A 16,112-nucleotide genomic window follows, 5' to 3' on the forward strand; every position below is an offset into this window, starting at 1 on the left:
ATTCACAGTTGGTTCAGAGAATGATGTTAGTGTGGTTAAAACTGGTCCTGGTTTATTGATGGTAATAAAATAATGTTCTTAATGTTTAAGATGTATGAAGACATTACCTTCTATTTATGGACTATTTCAATAAAGATGTTTTTAATTTGATCTTCTTTTTTTCCAATTAATTTTGCTTTTTATTTTGCTGCCTTTATTTTGATATAAAGCTAAAGACTGATAGAATATTTGGGGAGAGTGGGGGTTGACCTGTCTTACGAGGAGCGTTCAAAGGGGCACTTTCTCTACAAACTGAGCTGAACTGGCGCCCCTTTTCTTTCATTGGGAGAGGAAAAGACAGACATGACAGTGAAGTAGGAGGACTGAGCTGCACTATGTGAATACATTTTGATTTTAAGAATTAAGAACAATTCTGTGGGGCCTTTAAGATGAGAAAGAAAAATAAACAATTAAAAATGATTTGTTTTTTCACCACCGTAGACATGTGGAAACATCAGTTTGTTTCTGTGGCACTGCCATCTATGGTGTTTTCTAAAAAGGATGACTCACTCTGTGAGTTTGTCTGAAACCTGGCACACACTAAAAGATTTTAAAGCATTTTAAAAATATGAGACACCCTACATACGATGACAAGTCCTGACAGAATTAACAGTTTTGTCGTTGTGGTGTGTGTTTCACAACCAGATGACCAACTCATCACTCTAACAGATTCACTCACCAACAACCAGTCTTAGCTCTCAAAACTCGTAATGTGACTTAAGAGTTCACTTGCATCAGTAAACCAGTATTTAAACCTGCGCCCTTTCAAGGATGGCCAATCAGATTTCGTATACAAGTCACAGTGATGAGTCAGGCTTCTACAACGAGTCACAAACCTCAGCACACATAAAGGTGTCCAATGACTGTAAACATTAGGCACCACATACAGCACATCTCCATAATCCATCAAAGGTAGAAAAGTTGATGAAACAAGAAGTTTCCTCCAGAGGTGAAAAGCAAGATTTATTTCTGTAATAAAATCTTGACTTTATCTTTAGTTTATAGAGGCCAATTTGGTGATAAATGCTTTAAAAGACAGCTCACAATTGATGAGAAAACCCAAGTTCATGTAGCTTTTGACAAGCTCGATTGGATTTCCTTGGGAAGTTAAAATCCATAAGACACTTGTTGGCGCTCTTGAGAATCATGCAGATGATGTGCATGACGGGTAAACAGCTCCCTCTTGTGTTGAAAGAAAGCATGACACGGTTTGTGTTCTAAAAGTGATTTCCTCTAAACAAAGCTTTAGAGAGTGATCATCCCTCTTCAGGTTAGATAAGATGAAGAGAACAATGAGGACACTCGCAAAGAAAATACTTTAAATGATTCCTTTTTTAAAAATGTTCATTTTCTTTCTCCATTCTGTAATTGCTTTTCCACATTTCCTGTCATCCAATATCCCAACTGTCTTTTCCTACATTCCTTTTCTTTCTTGTTTATTGTCCTTGTTTTCTTTTCAGGCACAGTTCATTCATATGGTTTTTTTCATTTTATTTTTTTATTTTATTTTTATTTCACTTTTACTTCTTTCTGTCATCTTTTAACCAGGTTCTTTTTTGCTAACACACTCTTGTGTACTTCACTGTTCAGACCGGATAGAGAAACACACCCTCATGTGCAGGAAATGTGTGCGCCATTTACACTCCTCCTCTGTCTCTCTCTTTCTATCCCTCTCTCCCAACACACACTCCCTCTCCTCTCACACACACACACTGCACACACACACACACACACACACACACACACATAAACACACTCTCTGTTTCTCTGGATCCTGCAGTTGAACGAGAGTAACCTCTCTCCCTCCACTTTTTTTGCGGAGAGGCGTGTGTATGTTTTACTGCCAAAAGTTCTGAAAAGAGGATTCTGCTCCTCGTCTCTTTTTCCCAGATGTGCTTTAAGCTTTCGCTCGCTCCCTCTCTCTCTCTCTCTCTCTCTCTCTCTCTCTCTTTCTCGCACAGATTGAGCCGTTGCTATGAATCAAACCAAATATTCCTCCTGACAACAGATGCCTCTCCCCTCTCTCAGATGCTCATTGTTCAAACATCAGTTTAAATGACCACAACGGCGGATCAGGCCAGCCTGCACACAGATATACACACCAAAACAATCACACCTGTTTAAAAAATGAAGCCAACAAGAAAGGGCTTTGACATAAACATGTTTTTATTTTTCATGTTGACTCCACCTGTTGCAGATCGAGAGTCAAATGTCAAATCACTTGTAGAACTAGGAGAAAATGACCCTACTTCCTACTTGATTTGTGATCTCAGTAAACATGTTTCTGGTGAGTTTTTGGTCTTAATAGATATTTTGACTATTTATAAATTGCAGCATGATGTTTACTTTGACTTAATTGAGGTCCCATTTAGGAAAACAAAAAGATAATTAGACTAGGTATATTTGTTTGTATTGCATTTTTCAAATCAGCCCAGTGCAACTTTCATCAGCGTATCAGCATTCAGGATCCAAGTGCATAATGTCAGAGCAAATTAGCGTAATCACATGTGTAGTCCTGAATCAGGCACTTGCAACGAAACATAGAAACAAGTCATCATTAGAAGTCACCTCACAGGACTGTCCAGAAGACGGCACAGAGAGAAGTCCACAAACAGTTTTACAAACAAACCTGTAGAACAGAGTCTGATAAAAAGGATTCTGGTGAAAATGCAAGGTAAGCCTCGGGATCCAACATCAGAGGAAAAGACACATGCTGTGAATAAGTACTTAAATGTTTTTAAAACAATATTCAAGTTTTATTTTAAAGGCTGAGTAGATATATCAATCCTTGATATTTTCCTCTAGTTGAAATTCAATTCTTGTCTGGGTTCATTTTAGTCTCCACTGCTTTGTGTTATGATATGTAACCTGTTATTGCGCTGAATAAAATCTGTACAAGCACTACAGTCTCACCCTCTATTCCACCAAAGGTCAATATCTGAACTCATTTGTTTTACAGCTATGACATAAATTGTCTTTTATGTATAATGAAGAGGCAGAAATCAGGATCTACTCTTCCACAGGATTAACTTCTTAATAAAAAAGCATCACGTTTTGTAATGGACCTTCAGAATCAGGGTGGAAAACCTGGGGCCAGGTTTTTGTTTTTCTTTTCTTTTTGGGTAATTTTCTCCAGGAGTGCCCAGACTTTAAAAAAGTTGTGTGGGTCAGCAGCTTTGATGCTTATGCGGGCTTAAAATACTTCAGAGTTTCCTCTCTGCCAACTGTTCCTGGTCTGCTCAACTTCAGTCTGAAAAAAAGTGTACACTGTCAGAGTCACAAAGGAACTCAGTGAAGTTAACCTGAGAGCTTAAGTCAAACTCTTCACCTGAACCTTGTTCTCTCATCATTCACTGACATACTTAAAGCACATCATTTGTTCCTTGTCTGTCTGTTGCTTTTGCATTTACTGAGAGACAGGAACGCTTACACTGTTTCCTGCGAGCACTGCTCTGATGTCATTGGCTGTGTTGGCAGCTTTTTGCAGGACACAAAATAGTGCAGACATTTACCTACAGCTGAGGTCTTCTTGAATTCATCTTTAACAAACTGAAACAAATGTTTCATATTTTGTGAATTCGGTGGGCCTTTTAAAAGGTTCTGTTGTTTGTAATATTGTATTACTTAATCAGTTCAGTCCCTTTAAAAAAACTTTTTTGTGTGTGTGTAATACAGATAGCAAATCCTTTTCTTTTTTCTAATAATAATAATCAATTCTATTTTTAACACTATACTTTTCACACACTAATTGCAGATTAGCCAAATGCAAAAGTGCAGAATATATTAACAAACTCTTATAAAACACATAAAAAATGAGTCTTAAATAGGCAGAATTAGGAACCAAATCAGGATCTGAAATAAACAAGTGATAAATCTTCTTTTTTGTACACTTTAGTATGCATTCCCCAGCCCTATATCTGTAAATACACAAGCATGTTAGCATGCTAACACAACAAGGCAGTTCGACATAAGGACTGTTTTATCCGCCATGTGTGCTTCGTGTTTAATATTGATTACTCCTTTGTGCAAATGTGAGAGGCGACGTTAACTGGATGAAATGGTTGCACGTTATTCTTTAAAAAAATTTTTAAAAAATCTTAAAAGAACTGAGACAAATCTTTTGCAGACTACAGATCCTTTCTCTTCCCCTTCTTTTCCACTTTTGATCTTAAAACTGAACCTACCTTTACTGTTGTTAAGGTCAATCAGAGAGGTCAGAAGCCTATCATGTCGTTGCCTTTTGTTACATGTGAAATCCCTGTTTCAGTGCAATTGAAGCAGACACATTTACATGTTGTCTGTCTCTGTTAGAAGACTGCTGCAGAAAATAAACAATCCCTTTGTTGGTCTTTGGTTGCTAATCTGCTTGTGTGTCTGTCCATGTTCTGACTCATGTATCATCCCATTTTTTATTCTTGATGTGATGGCTAAAGAAACCCACAGCCCATAAAACCGAGAGTCAGCCACAGCCCATCAGAGCTTATATAACAGTCCCATAATGCAACAGTGCCTGCCGCCTTGATCCTCCATGTAACATATGAAATCAGGTTTAAATTCAGACTCTCCTGCCACAGAGACAATAAAACACAAACTAGCATCAACACAGTGTGTTTACTACAGTGTGTGCTCAGGGTTCTGTATGAAGGAATCAGATCAGCAGGGTGGAGACGCACACTAAACCATGTGTCAAAACTCCCAGCAGGATTTTTGTTTTCACATCAGGTGCACAGAGAGTTTTGAGGCCCAGACAGTATAAAAGTGGACACACAAGTCTGCTGTTACAGTGACGCACTACACACACATGGGCCGACGGCTGCAGAGCAGAGTGCCTGAGCTCCAAAAACAAACAGAGCTCGACCTGACGCCTGGACTCAACCACATTTAGAAAAGCTGAAAATCTTTCAAAACAGGAGTTTTTGCAAAACAGCAGACTGACAAAGTCAAGTGTTACATACCACCCAGACCTCCAAAGGCCTTTGTACATCTTGTTGCTGTACATATGAACAAATGTGCTTTATTTTGTGAAATAAATCTGACTGTTAAACTTTCTTCAAGGTTTTTCCAGGACCTGCAGGAACACTGAAGCTGTTTTAGGAAACCAGACGGATAGTTCTTATGATCTCAACTTTACCAAGAAACCACACACACACGCACGCACGCACACACACACACACACACACACACACACACACACACACACACACACACACACACACACACACAAACACGCGCGCGCACACATCTGCAGCATCAGGAGCCCTTCACTTTCTTTATGTTTAGTGAGAGTTGGCCCGCAGCCCGGATCCTGTTTCTCACTAATTACGGACAGAAGTTAAATTGTAGCGGTGACGCAGTCTGCGGGTCCACAGTCAAGAGTCAAACAATCATAGCACGTGACTTCCTCTCGCAACTGTCAAAGTAAAAGTCCTATGAAGCTACAGGTGGTATATTGGTATGGTGAAATGAAAAAGGATTGGTAATAACTTTCAAGGAGATGTTTTCAATCCCAAGAAGATAAGCCGTTTTTAAAGGCTAAAACAAAACCAACATCCAGATTAACCTTTTGTTTACTTTTTTAACCAAGTCATCTATTTCTCTATATATTCGAAACATTATTAAAATTGAGAAAACACGGAACAGCACACACTAATTTAAACATATTTAAATCAATATTTATGATACTTTTTCCTCATTATTCGTTTTCTTTTATTTGGTTATTATTATGATTCCTTTTATTTAACGTATTTATTCGTTTTAATTTGATATCTTTATTATATCAATATCTGTATGACATAATTTCCTGAAAGGGCATCAACGATAGCTAGGCTACAAACTAATTAAACAAAAAAATAAGCGTCAAGTCCCTTTTTTGAATTTTGTCTAATTAAATAATAGTGGCTCATATTAGGCTATAGAACTGTATGTTTTGGTTTTCCCGCTTTCTTGTTTTTCGTCCATTCTCCTCCCTTTTATTTTGAATCAAAAGCTCCTGTTTCCCGTTCAATTCTCTCTCTCTAGCTTTGAATATGTGTGTGTGTGTGTGTGTGTGTGTGTGTGTGTGTGTGTGCGTGCGTGCGTGCGTGCGTGCGTGCGTGGACGTGTGTTTTGCGCTGCTGTCTCCAGGCTCTGCTCTCCAGGCGCCTCCTCCTCCTCCTCCACTAAACATGGCGCTGACCCGCAGCTCTGCTGCTTCCCCGACAGACGACGTGGAGAGGGACAGAAGAAGGGGGAAAAGAAGCGGGCAGAAACCAAGTCTGAACGTGTTTTAAAAAAAACTATTTTAAAACTAACACAACTTCACGCCCAGTAAGATTATTGCTGGAGACTTTGTGCGCTGCGTTTGAAAACGTGGAGCCACCGCGTCAGGCTGTGCGCGTAACGGAGAGCCCACCTGTCCGACGAAGGTTGATTTCACTCCATTTCTACTGCGATGTGAATCTTCCTGATTTCTGAGAACTAACTGCGGCCGTCTGAGGAGTCTGACGGGTAACTCGGGGTCACAGCTGACTCGGGTATGAACATGTACAGCCCTCCGATGATCAGAAACCCAGAGGCTGAAGAGGACTGAGGTTTTCCTGGGGAAAAAAGAAAAAACAACTTTTTCCGCTCTTCCACACGGAGAGGATGGATGGAGAACATTTTGCGCTGTCAGGAGTTGAGAGAGAAAGAGAGAAGCTCCCACCAATTTACAACAGCTCCCATCCTGCTGTAAGAAAGATGCATTTTCTCACCTTTTTCCATCAAATGACGCCTTCTTCTGTGCAGCCAAATTGTCTTATGGTGGCACATTGTGCCTATAATATAGTTCATGTCAGTTGTAAGGACAGGCAGCAGCATTTTGATTTGAATGTATGAAGTCACAGAAGAACACTAATCAGTCTACGTTTGTGACACAAAGCAGTGCATCTCAGCAAGATGTGATTTCAGAATCACTCAGTCACATCTTCTTCAACTCAAGTGATTGTATTCAACTCATAATATTTTACATATGTACAATTAAATAAGTAAAACACAGACAGATCTTTTTTTTTTTTTTTTAAATTAAGGCTGATGTTAGGGAATATTAAGGTTGAAACTGAATGAGATAGTCCACCACTCATTCTAATTAGCTTTGTGACACAAGTCAAAACAGACTTATGGTCTGAACACTGCTTGTGTTTTTACTCTTTCCTGTTTTGTGTTTTTTTTTTAACTACTGAAAAACTAACTATACAGGGCTTAAGAACCGTCTATTTCTGTGGTTGTTTTTTTCTGAATATGCTTCATTTTATATAGCAAAGCTGTGACGTTGAACTTCTTCCTCACAAAGCAACATCTTATAAATCTAATACTTCTTAACTATTATATCAAACCGATTCTACTCGTCTTCCTTTAAAGTTACGCTTTGACTTAATGGTTCTCAACGTAAAGCTCGTCTCGCAGCCACGTGAACACACAGCAATAAAACATCGAAAATATTCAAATGTAGAAACTGTATGTTTGAATCCCATTCTCCCCCCCCTCACATACAGTGAACACTGAAGGACATTACACCCCCCCAAAAAAAATCAGTTTGGAAAAAGTGATGCCCTTGTCTTACATAATGAGCCCTGACATCAGTTCTGCAGCAGCGTCTGATGATGTAATCATCGTGTTTTCTAATGCATAGCAGGGAGCTGAGTTGTTGACTGCTGCACTTTTTATTGCTGTCTATTAAGTTTTGGTTATTTGGTGTCACTTTAGAGCTATATAGCTGGTGGAGTTGCAGATTGGTCGGTTGATGTCATTTCAATTGTGTCAGGGAGCAGGAATGTGCAGATGAGATGATTTTGACCAATAAACAGTCTGTCATTGCTCAGACCCACTCTGGTTCTGTCTGGAAATGCAATAATGTGGCTGCATGCGTTCTCTCAGCCAGTCGACTCTGCGATCCCTCCTCAGAAGTCCTCGGGGCCCCTCCAGCTTAGATCTGAGGAAATTCAGGCTCAAAGGTTGGATAAAGAAGGGCTTTGATACAGCGGGCTGTCATTGTACCTCAGACCAATAAAAACAGCAGAATTGAAGACAGCTGGTGTTCACTGAAGAGGGAAGTTTGTTTTTTTTTTACCTGAAGAGAGCTGCAGAGGCTGCCTCTGGGTTTTTAGAAACTCCATTTAATCAACAAGTTTTTCTTCAGACATCCAAAAGTTGGACAAAAAAGAAGGTCAAGTGATAAAAGGGCTGATTAAGATTACACAATTTCTTATTTCAGCCTGCTTTCATCCTTTTTGTTTCACTGTAGATTCATCACATCTTTCTTTGCAGGAGCAGGTTTCTCATTCAGGTGTTGCTCCATTATGACTTAAGAAAAGCTTCTGTGCTGCATGTTAGTTGCCAGTAAAACAGTCATAGAGGAAAGTTCAGGTTGAAATATGAAATTGAGCGACAGCAAAATGTATGTAGTTGCTGATTTTTTTGGTCATTGATTCAGTTTTCTTCCTGGTCTTGCAGTACATATATGTGAAAGAGTCATCAAAGAACCAGAAATTAAAACTTTTATTTGATTCTCGGAAAAATATGACGACAACAGAAGATGATTACACTCACACTCCTAATCACTATCTATCATGCACAAATAGATTAGTTTCCATAGCAACGTTTCCAGTGTATTGTGCAATTTAGATCTATTGAATATTTCGACAACCTCCGTATTCAAACACATGCTGTTTGTCCAACTGCATATACAACCACAACAATGTGCCATGTTTGCTGATTTACACATTTTCTCCTTGATTTAAACCCGACCCTGTAGATCAAGCTGAATAATTCTGATATCTGCAAATAAAAACTTCACAGATTTGATATGATGCCTCGCCTGGTTATCGAAGATCAGTTTGGTTTCTCTTTGACTTTCCGGCTGCAGGTTCATTTGATTTATATTAGAAAATTAAAGGAATACAAAATAAACAGCCCATTTTGGTATTTAAATGTATGCAAAGTTCAGAAAGTTTAAAGAGTTGCTCAGATAGAAATCAGCAATTCAGTAACTTTGAGTCTTGGATGCTCAGTCTATGTTTTCCACTCATGAAACCAAATGTTCAGATGTTAGCTGTAAGCCTGCTTGCAACAGAAACACACTGTCTGTGTTTGAGCTTTTCTCAGAGTTTCAGACATTTCTAGTTCATGTCGTTTTATCTTTATCACATCTTTACTTTTACTGAGTAAGCGATCGCACTGACGTTGAAATAATCTTTGGATCTGAACACACAATTAGTGTCATTGTGTTCGTCTGAGTCTTTCTATGTAATCAAACCATTATTGTGCTCTTCTACACCCAGTGTGCCAAAGAGCAAAAAGCTGTCATGATTGGCTGCCAGAATAACCCCAGACTTTCAATTGTTAAAGGGAATCAGCACATCTCTATACCTAGATCATGATTTGTGAATGTGAAAAAGAAGTGTGTGTCTCTGTGTGTGTGTGTGTGTGTGTGTGTGTGTGTGTGAGAGAGAGCGAGAGAGAGGCAGAGAGGAAAGAGTGAGTGACGTGGAGTGCCTCTTGGTCTGGTTACTCTCTGGATGACAGCATTTCCTTTATGTGAATGACGGAGCGAAGTTGGACAGGACTGACATCTAAAGACTCATTGTGAAAATAAAAGTTGTGGCAAAAACTGTTAATTGTTATCAGATGTGAAGCAGGACAAAGACACCACGTCAAGAAAAACCTTGTCAAAATGGTGTTGAAAACGTTTTCATTTGACCAAATGAAAACCGCCATGTAAGCGTTTTTGACTGTGGATTCAGTGCTCCGTGTTTCCCAGAGATCACCTGTCATTCAGTCAGTGTGGGCGGGGCTATGGCGTCTGTAATGAAAGAGTGAGAAGCAAGAAGTGATTGATGCCCTGCTGTGTGGTTTCACTGAGAAGAGGAGTGTAATTATGCACACACAAGTTAAAGGTGCAGGGGTGAAGCAAACAAACATTACACAAACATGAGACTACAGCCATGCTAGCAACACTGATAGGCTGTGTACGAGACATTGAACTAAAGGCTTGAACTGCTGAGTTAATTGTTCCAATTAGTGCACTGGTTAGCGCTCTTACCTTACAGCAAGAAGGCTCTTAGTTCAAAACCCCTTCAGACAGAGCCTCTCTGCGTCTTGTCAGATCTCTCCGGGTACTCTGGCTTCCTCCCACAATCCAAAGACATGCTTGTTAGGTGAATTGGTGATGTGCGTAGATGTGAATGTAAGTGTGGCTGATTGTCTGTCTCTATATGTCAGCCCTGTGATTGACTGCCAAACAGTCCAGGGTGTACCCCGCCCAATGGTAGCTGCGATTGTCTCCAGCCCACTGTGTAGATAATGGATTGATGGATGTTTGTAGATTAGACCTGAGAGAAACAGGAAGCTAACATTGACACCATCTTTAGTTTAAGTCATAAAATGAAGAAAAAGATTGTGATGATGCTCCATGAATAAGTCACACAAAGGGAAACATTGATATACTATGTTTGTCGGCAATGCATTTGTGCTGTTGTAGTTTTTGCAGTTTTCTGGCATTGTTGGCTCTAGGTGGCTTGTTCTATTCAGTTCTTTTTTAGCTGATGCATGTCTCTGTGCTTGATCGTGTGCTGAATCTGTCTTTTGGGTAAATCATTCTGATTGGCTGTTAGGAAAAGTTGTCATTGCAGGTGGGAAATTAAAAGAAGTTTGAAAAGCAACAAACACAACACACCAGGAGCTCAAAACGTTTCACAAGAGTTTGATGCACCGCTATCATAGTGTATCTGTGCACCGGAGTTTGTTTGCACGTATTTAAATGAGCCTTCATGCATTCATTAAAGGGCAAACATCGCCCCTTTGTTTTTTAATGTACCTTATTGTCTAATGCCCAAGCTACAATACTAACAGCCATGAGTAGTTTGAATGAAACATTTGTCTGCTCTGAGTAAATGGGAAATGTGATGCAGTATTTTTTAAGGGAAAGAAACTTTCTCTGATGAAGACAACAACTCCACACTCTAAAACTGTCTGTAAATCAAGTCTTTAAATATGACTTTGATATTAATACTAATGGCAGTATTACAGTCAGGATTAGGTCAAATATATCTTGGGCTTCTAGAGGTTCAATCCCCATACATGCACTTTCCTTCAGTTTTTATTCACCATCTACACGTGGAAATCCTAAAGCAAGAGGAAACTGCACAGAGCTAACAGGACAGCTTTATGGGCAGGTTCTAATAACATAATCATAAATAAAAGCGCAATCAATTTCTAGTGAATTTCCCCCTCGGTATGTTTTCATTCTGAGTGGACCATAAATGTTTGCAATGAAAAAGGATTAACAGTCTAATGGTTGTTGAGATGTCTAAATTTGCAGTTGGATGTTAAAACCAGGATTTTTAGCCATAACCCTGACGCACCAAAAAAAAAAAAAAGATAAACAAAGAACTAGTCATTTCATTTTATTCATTTCAACCTGCATTAATAATCATGTATTCAATCTTCTTTGTGTTGTCACACTGATTGAATGTGTTTGATCTGCTCTGGATGAATCTGAATGAACGGGGGAACGAGAGGTGGAGCAACTGTTTGAAAACCTAGACCAAAGTGAAGTAGTCTTTATGGTGTACGTGTTGCTATGCTTATTGTATCAAAATTTGTTACTGTGCTCCGTGTTGTCTTAGATATGAGTTGTCCTTTTTGCCATGCAAAAGAGAGCAGGTAATGACATGGAAACAGTAGAAATAATGTATTTGTTGTGTGTGTGTGTGTTGCTGTGTGCTGATAAAAAGACGACCATGTGTTCTGATAGTTTCTCTTTGTCTCATTTAATTTGAAAGTCATATTTCGAAAAAGCTGATTTGAGCTCCCTCTGTTTTACTGCCCTTGAATGCATCTCGTCGAATGTGTGTGTTTGTGTGTGTGTTTGTGAGACTGTTTGTTTGCTGCTGTCAGGAGCGTCTGCTGTGCATCTGTTGATCTTTCCACCTCCTCATCCTCCTATTCTCGACTCTTTTCTTCTTCTCTCCTTAAATTGCTCCCATCCCTTTCTGTCTGTAATGTTTTTTCCTCACTTTTATTTTCTTAAATGAACTTTATTTCCCTATTCCTACACTTTTCCCTTTCTCCCATCCCTTATCTTCACTCCCTCATCACTTCTCTTATCCTTTCCCTTTCCTTCTTTTATTTCTTTCCAGAACAATCTCTTTGCCCTCCTCCTTCTGCTCCTCAGGTCCTCCTCCTTTTGCACTTGCACTGCAGCTCAGAAACCTTAACCCTGTGTGATTGAACCTTCAGTTTGAGCATTGCTTGTTTTTTTTGCTCTGAGTCGGGATTCATGTAAGAAGTTCTCGATTCTCGTCCGGGTGAGAATATTCATCATCAATGATTTGTTTGATTTTATTACTGAGCTAATTTGCTTATTTGGTTGCCAGTGTGATTTCTACATGACTTTGAAGAAAAGGAGAAAACAATGAAACAAATTAGCATTACTTTTATTTTCTTAACTTTTATTTATACAATGCAAATTGTTTCATATTCTGAACTACAATGTCTCTTAAGCAACTTGAGGTAGCATTAATTTACATTATTTGCAGGTTTGATATTCATTTTTATCCTACACTACAATATATTACAGAGCAAGATATGAATATTAAGTGAAGACATGGACTGATTACTTAATCAATACAAGGAGCTTATGGTGAAATATAGAAATAAGAAACATTGTCTGGGTTTTCTACACCAATTCTGTGATGCACAGAAATATACTGTATTGTACAATTAACTACCCAGAAGGATGGTAAACTTTATTTTACATTTAATGACTTGTGGTTTGTCATCAGCCTCTGCTTAGCTGTCCTGTTCTGTTACATCTGCCGAAGACACTAACAGTTTGAACTTTGAATTTCTTTACCCACAGCATTATTTCCTGAAATATATGTTTAATAAATACATATATTAATACATAATTTTTATTGGTTCTTAGTGAAAAGCAAATATGCCCAAACTTAAATGTCTGAGATAAACAACATGGCAGTATTGTCTGACTGACACAAATGAGTTCAGCTTTACTAGGTAGAAAATATGAATCCCTTTGGTTTTGTTAGAGGCTGTCAGGTTCAGGTGCAGGCTACTTTATTTGTACCTGTGGGTAGATTTGTTTTCAGCCAACAAGATTGACATCCATCTTTACACACAGATTACAAAACAGTTGTAACAAGGAACAACACATTGGAGAGAATGGGGGAAAAATCCTAAACTCTACGATAACATAACTTCCCCAAAAGGCGTGTACAGAAGATAAAAAGTGCTCAAGATTCCACCAATCAGAGCATTTAGTTGATAGAAGTCTCAAAAAATAAGCTCAATAAAAACACATAAAATAAGGTCTTCATCTAGGACATGAAATACTTTTGGGGCATCTTGTCACGAGACACTAAACTCAGAAGTGAACCATGGTTTTCAGTTTCTTGCATTGTCATTAGCTGCTATTAGTTCATATGAATGTGTGATAGTGGAGAAAGCGTGTTGGAGTTGTTCTATGCACTGGTGCCAGGCTAAAGGCTAATAACGTAACTCTCCGAAGAGTTTCCTTTTTCAAAGTTATTATGGTTGCGATGTTCAATGCTTGTTTTCTTCTTCTTTATTTTTTTAACATACCTGACACGTAAGCGGGTCTTCTCTTGCCTCGTGTCTCATGTTAATGATGTCATCTTCCTACACCAGGGTTTTGGGCGAGGAGCAAAGCAGCCGTTTCCATCTCTGGGCACCTTCATATCCACACTAAGCCATCGGAGGGACGCAGTGGGGCGGGGCCTGACTGGAGGCATGACGAGCACCCTGACCAGCACCCAGTGGCTTAGGCACGGTGAGTTAAAGTCCAGTGTTAAAGATGCAATGTAACTTCCAAAAATACTGTGTTTTTAGCGATACCTCATGGCCAGCAGGCGAACTGCACCAGTACAATGTTGCTCGCTCTTCCTATGTGCTCGTCATACATGCTCGTATGTACACAAACCAGCATTAACATCGCCCCTGAATCACTGGATATTTACCAGCATAATGTTAATAAAGGAGTTAAGTGGTCATACACGTGAGAGTCTGTGAAGGAGTCTGTGTATCTCATTCTCCATCCTACAAACGATAGTTTCGGCAGGAGTGTGTGATGAGTTTGTCCACCTGTGAGAGATGCTAGGATGGATAGAAGTGTGAGGAAGGCGGCTTCTGGCTGTGCAGGTGAAGACCAGGAGTGTGTGATGGGTTTGTAGTTTGTACTGTTGATTTCTGAAAGCAGAGCGAGGTGACTTTTAAGGGATGGAGTGAATTAAGTACTTTCTACTCCGTGATCTACCGGACTAGTTGTACTAGTTGTGCTTGATATATTTAACAGAGCCAAAAAACCTCAAGGGGAAAAACACAGTGCTACAAGTCTTTGTATCGCTCTCTTGATTGTATATTATTCAAACCAACATTTTGCGCCATTGTGTATGTGGCTGGCTGTGACCGTTGTTTTAGAAGAGCCTTTTTTTCACTATAGCGAAAGGGGGTATTTTTCACTTTGCCAGTTTAATTTGCAAATATCGATTTCATATTTAATTTTTAGTGGTATGGATCATTTCGAGATGCGTTTGATATGTCCTCAAAAATGGATAACTAAGCTTTTCTATGATTTGCAGAAAAAACTTCAGTAACACTTTAAATTCAGGTCACAATATTCAGAAATATTAACGGCAGTTGCTTTTCAGCAGGCTAACTAGTAGCAGGCTAGCTTTTTATTAGTCATTAATAAGTGCTGATTAGTACCTTATTCTAAATGACTATAGTCTATAACTAATAGGCCATTAATTAAGAGTTTTCCTTCCTAATAAGTGCTTATTGATAGTCGGTAAGTAAGGTGTTGTACATGATCTTGATGATCTTAATATAATTTGCTGAGTATGGCGCAGTAAGCACCGGCATTAATATCCTAATTCATGTATAACATCCTCCTGTACTATCACTACGCAGTAGCTAGAAGGGTATTTAGGGCAAACTCTTATTTCAAAGCCTTTTTGTCTACAGATTATGGTCATATAGAATAAGGTACTTATAAGTGCTTAATAATGATTTATAAGCATATATTGCTAAAAAGCAACAGTACAGGCAGCAGTTAATCGTGAATATTTTTACCTTAATTTAAAGTGTTACCAAAACTTTTTAAAAATTCTATTTGTTCTTTTCTACCACTGTACTGTAGCTTTAAGTCTACATGAAGTGCTAAACGTCTTAATTTTCCCACACTCGATTGTTTAAAATGTTTCTGCTAAAGCAGCTCATTGTCAGCGTGATGCATTCAATGCCTGAATGTCTTTGTTCTCTGAGACACTGTGGCCTCTGTCTCTGTCTGAGATGTAATGATGTGTTACTTCCTCTGTTTACAATACGCTTGATGTATGTACTCAGACTCTGTTTATGCTGAGATGCTAGCAACAACTTTGGTGGGGCTGGCCATGCACTGTATATACATAGCAGAGGGAGGTTTATGGGGAGAGAGAAAAAGAAAAGCTGTTCATGTTTGAAGTAGCCTGCATCTTTAGTTTCAGAAACTCTCTCTGGATAGTTAAAAGGGCTATTTACGGGAAATTACTTTCTCATCTGACACACAGTTTAACCAGCATTTTTTGCCTTCTGCATCAGTGAAATTTTTTTTTATGTTTAAAAATCTCTATATTTCTTTAAAAAAATCACAACATAAAAAGCGATACATTTTTGATACTGTGACAAAAAAAAAGAAAAGCTTGACAGGTTTTTGAAGGACATTTGGTTCATTCGTTGTCAGCTCTTGAGACATTAAAGGGGATGTTGTTTCCCGGATGTCTTAAGGCGAGGTCATTTCAGACTGTGGTTAGAACGCAGATCAAGCAGAGTGCTCACCAGCTTGCTTTGTCACCACAGCTACTGATGCCAGAATAATTATGCAAACCTCCACCCTAAATGAAAACCATATGAAAGGGAAAACACGCAACACACACACACACACACGCGCACAGACACACACACACACACACACAGAAGATGGTGTAGCATTCCTTCAACACGTTACAGTCGTCCAGCTTTTTGGATAATCACAACAATTT

At 38.9% G+C, this 16,112-nt stretch overlaps 1 protein-coding gene across 1 annotated transcript in view; it reads left to right on the top strand.

Moving 5' to 3' along the window:
- The first annotated feature begins 6,122 nt into the window (after positions 1-6,122).
- The window catches only part of hectd2 (HECT domain containing 2), a 51,056-nt gene continuing 41,066 nt past the window's right edge, over positions 6,123-16,112 (top strand). Inside the window, exons 1-2 of the mRNA XM_079362681.1 lie at positions 6,123-6,747; positions 13,723-13,864. Of these exons, the coding sequence (XP_079218807.1) occupies positions 6,664-6,747; positions 13,723-13,864 (226 nt within the window). The 5' untranslated portion in view covers positions 6,123-6,663. The remainder of the gene's footprint in view (positions 6,748-13,722; positions 13,865-16,112) is intronic.

This window comes from Symphodus melops, assembly GCF_947650265.1.
Source record: "Symphodus melops genome assembly, chromosome: 15".
In the NCBI taxonomy this organism is placed as follows: Eukaryota; Metazoa; Chordata; class Actinopteri; order Labriformes; family Labridae; genus Symphodus; species Symphodus melops.